The 4661-nt window shown below is 38.0% G+C and overlaps 1 protein-coding gene across 1 annotated transcript; it reads left to right on the top strand.

Moving 5' to 3' along the window:
* The first annotated feature begins 3485 nt into the window (after nucleotides 1–3485).
* On the top strand, nucleotides 3486–4055 carry ASCL4 (achaete-scute family bHLH transcription factor 4). Its single transcript, XM_025166446.2, has one exon. It carries the CDS (start codon nucleotides 3486–3488, stop codon nucleotides 4053–4055), a length of 570 nt encoding a protein of 189 aa, XP_025022214.2.
* The last annotated feature ends 606 nt before the right edge of the window (nucleotides 4056–4661 follow it).

Genomic DNA, 4661 nt, shown 5'->3' with positions numbered 1-4661 from the left:
GCAGGACGGAGAATACTTCCGGTTTGTTCCTCATCCAGGAAACGCCCCCCTCCCGCTCTTCTCGCCACTATTCCATCCTCCCTTTGCTGTAAAAGCCGGTCTGACTTCCCGGCCGCCGCGCGCGTAAACTCTTTGTTTAAACGTCTGACGCGCTGCTTTCCGGCTGGGTTTTCTCCTCCGGTCGTAGCTCCTGACGTAATCGGTGCTAGAATCAGTCTAGAATACCGAATACGTTTTCTGACGCAATTTGCGCAAAGTACTACGGTTTAGGTTTTGTTGAAGTTACTGGGATTTAAGTTGGTAGTCCCGTGCACGTTTTAGAGTAAAAACCGAACTTATATGCTGTTTTAAAAACTTGAAAGGCTTATCTATTTGATAGATGTATAGGCTGGTTTTCTATCACGTAAGAGCCCAAGGCACCTTAGCTACATTTCGTTTAGTTTATTTGTATACCATTTTTAATTATAATAACAAAGGATGGCTGCAATTTAAAAAATTAATTTTTTAAATTATGCTATTTTATTTTTCTACCATTTTTTAATTATAATAACAGGATGGCTGCAATTAAAAAGAACTTTTTAAAAAAATACGTTGTTTTCACATTTTACAAGATATTTAGAGAGACAAGTACATTCCTACACGTTTCAGGAAAAGTATTTCGGTTGGATAGCATAGTGCTGACATAGAATTGGGAAATTGGGTGCTGAATGTGCTCTTTAGATCCAGAATGCAGCCAAACTAAAACATCAGATCAGAAAGCCATGACCAAATGGTTTCTCACAGAAATATTTTCCAATATTACAATCTTATAACTAGCTACCTTAACCACTAGGTGTAGCTGAAATCACCACACAGGATAGTAAAAATGGAGAATCCCCTCTCTCTTCCAAGAGGGGTGTGTGGAAGTCAGGGAAAACCCCCTACATGGAGGTATGACATCATACAACATCTGTATCTCTGCTCTGGCAGCTTAAGGGAAGGTGGGCTTCTGATAGCAATATATAACTAAGCAATCAGCCTTCCTGAGCTGAATATGTATGTGTATTACAATCATTTATCTCGCATACAAATTGCATGCTCTGTTTAAAATAATCTGCACATTTCATTCAGAGTTGAACAGCAATTTCCCCCCAAATGTGGTTCTGTCCTGTTGTAATCTGGTCCTGCTTGTCCTTCAAGTTTCAAAGGCAAGTGCCAGAGAAGAATGTGTTTGCAGGAAGAGACTAGCAAGCATTGACTCCTGGTACCTATCCCTTCAAAGAGATTAATCTTCAAAATTCAAAGTTATTCATTCCTAAACAACCAGCTTCTTTTGAAGTATCAGTTTCTTTTACTGTAGTCCTGAGCAGCCGGTGATTCAGGAAATCAACACTTTTTTTCACAAGTTCCAAACATGGTCAGCTCTGCTGCTTCCTTCTTCATATAAAGGACAATGTTTAAACCCTATCAAAAATGGGTAAAATAATATAAAGATATCCATGTGGATACAATGGAGAAACATAATAATGCTATTGTAAAGAACCTTTTAAATAAATGTTTTCTTGGGGCCAATAAGGCTGTACCCCAAACATTCCAAGGGACAAATCATAGTCTTCTACATGGAAAAGAAGAAGGCTCAAGGTGCATTAAATATACTTAGTAATATTAACTTTGTGGTCAGCAGCATCTGCAGAAAATGATGAGGACATCAAAATGATGGCATACACAGTGATGGTTCATGCAAATCCTGTTTTCATGATAATTTTGCCATCCCCCTCCCCTGCCCTTTTTGTGGACACCATGCCTCTTCTGTAGATCCAGGTAGCAGAAATTTCAGTTCCATTCATAAAAAGCCACTCTTTTTTTGTTAAACACAACAAGGGTTTCATCAAAAAGGAAGAAAATAGAGTGATCCATTAGAAAAATTGTGAATGAAAAGCCAAGGGATGATTCAATGCTGGCAGTGCACCAAAAACAAAATAAGGAAACCACCAGGGAAAATGTTCTTCTTGCAGTTCCATACTCATTTCCATGTGGAGGATGAGAAAAGGAAGATGAGAATGGCTTGAGGGAAGCCTAAGGAGCTAAGGATATCTTTTTAAAAAAGAAAAAATATCTAGCTAGAAACTGAGTCAACTTGCTTAGATTAGTATCTGACACAATTACATTTATTATATTTTCTTATATTACAGCTTGAGGAACAATTCCTGTCCTTTTTTCATAAGCAAGATAGGGCATGCCCAATAGGATATTTTATTCTGTGAAATATATTTATTTTGAAGTAAAAAATTTTTTGCATTTTCCTTTGTTTTATGAACAGTGCCATTTTACCTTTTTTAAAGTCTCCCAAGTTAACAGCATTCCAAATAGAATTCATTTCTTTTCCTGAAAAGTTTGAAATCACTTTTTTAAAAACTAGGAAAAGTGTGCTTTTAAATGTGGGCCAGAACTCCCCCACAAGTGATGCAGGCAAACTAGGAATAATTATAATGGAACTAAAATGATCAATTTATATGGTACAATTCAAAGTACAGATCATTGCTCCAAGGGTAACTGCATCTAAAATTCACCAAAGAGAAACAAGAGAAAAAGGATTTGGAAATGGTGAAACGGAAGGAGAATAAAATACCCTTATTGCAGTTGCATATATTACATTTAGGAAATATCTTCTTTCGCTGCTGCATGCATCTAAAAAAAATGCTAGATAATTCCTATCAACTATGTTTGCAAACATGCCTTATCTGTCACACTCTCATCCACAAGGGAGCACTCTTTCCCTTATGAGTCTGTATCTCACATTTCTGCACACACATGCACACACACATCACATCACAACTTGTCAGATGCAGTTTAAGTCTGCAAACCTCTATGAACTGACTGATGCAATTACTTTAGAACAGCGGAAGCCGCAAAGTCTGCCTTTGCCTTTTGGATTTCAATAAAGAAAGCCCTTGGCTAATTTTTTCAGCTGACAGGAGATCCTCGATTCTTGAGGAGAAAGAGGTGGAGCTTTGGCAACTCTTGGCAAATGCCTGCAAACTTTTCAAGTTACCCATCCTTTTGGAGGCAGGTAATATCAAAGGGCACTATGGATTACAATATGTGAGGAGTGTTTACAGCCTAGAAGATTATTTATGTTTGGTTTAGTCACACATCCAAGCTCGGAGAAAAGAAACACAGGAACCCTCTCATTATCTTTTGAAATATGAAGATCAGAGGAAAACCTGGGTTTAAAGTGTGGAGTGATGGACCTAGAAGTCTGCTTATAAATTAGAAGGCATCCTGCTTCAATAATAACAGATTGAGGAACAGAACTGATACTCGGATAGAAGAATGGAATTTCAGGGTCATTGTTACTGCCACGGACCTTAAGCTAATGCCTACTGCTCTGATCACTACAAAGTCAAACTATATTGTGGAGCAGAACATCTGGCCCATTTGATCTCTCCCTCAATGGATAAATTCCAAAAAGCTTATTCTGGAATTTGACACTGAACTGCTTCAAGATGGGAAGCAAGAAAGATGATGGGCTCTTGAATAGGATCTCATGTTCAGGACCAGCATCCCTTGGAAGCAGTCATGTTACCGGTTCTCATGGCTTACCACTCCAGGAGCCATTTGGCATCTCTTTTCCTTTTGGACAAACATACTGGGACCACCAACCTTACAATGGATATTCAGGAAGATTCTCTTATCTACCCTTTTCTGGGTATGTAGGAGTCTATGACTACTCATTTGAGCCTGCCTTCATTCGGAAGAGGAATGAGAGGGAAAGGCAGAGGGTTCGTTGTGTAAATGAGGGCTATGCACGCCTCCGAGACCATCTTCCCAAAGAGCTTGCTGAGAAGCGTCTCAGCAAAGTGGAGACTTTGAGAGCTGCCATAACTTACATTAAACACCTTCAGAATTTGCTGGAATATCATCCTTTAGGAACAAATTCTAAGACAGCCATTCCAGCTGCAGAGACACCAGCAGTTTCTGGTCCTAGTTTAAGAAGGGAATGCAACAGTGATGGAGAATCTAAAACCTCATTAGCTTCATCTCCTTATAGTGAGTTTGAAGAAGTTTGTAGTTAGGAAAACATAATCTTTGGAAACAGACAACCTTAAGACCATCTCTCCCCTTTTTCTTTAAAAGAAGCCAACAGTTTCTAAATTTGTGTGGATCACCTGGAGGACAAAATTTCATCTCTAGCAAAATGGTGAAAAAAAGATATCAGAGAAGACTGTTTCCAGTATAATTCATTCTTGGCAATCTTCAGGTGTTTATGTAAGAAAAATATAACATTGTTCCTAACATTTCCTTATTTATGTTATTGAGCATGTTATGACTGAAATAGCTTTTCTAAAAATGGAAACATGATTGACTGGTGATCTTTGTTTTGGTTTGGTTTAGTTAAAGACAACAATAAAACCAAATGTGTTTTTCCACCTCTCTTGTAATAATGCTCCGCTTCTTATTAAAATACCCTGTATAAGGTTAGTGGACACTAGACAAATATTGCTATAATTATGAATAATAATTAGCAGAGCATTATCTCTAAACAAAGTGACCCTTGAACCCCCCCCCCATTATGCTTATACCCCAGAAAATTGGGATTTAAGTCACAACTATCTTGATTTTAATGAGGTTTAAATTAAATTGTGTTGAAATTGTTTAATTGCTTACAATGGGATTACTCT

Source organism: Python bivittatus, unplaced genomic scaffold (genome assembly GCF_059951505.1).
Source record: "Python bivittatus isolate LINGU-HERP-01145 unplaced genomic scaffold, Pbiv_v1 ctg000330_np1212, whole genome shotgun sequence".
Lineage (NCBI taxonomy): Eukaryota > Metazoa > Chordata > Lepidosauria > Squamata > Pythonidae > Python > Python bivittatus.
The sequence above is the reverse complement of the archived record's forward strand: the minus strand, read 5'-3'. Positions and strand labels throughout refer to the sequence as shown.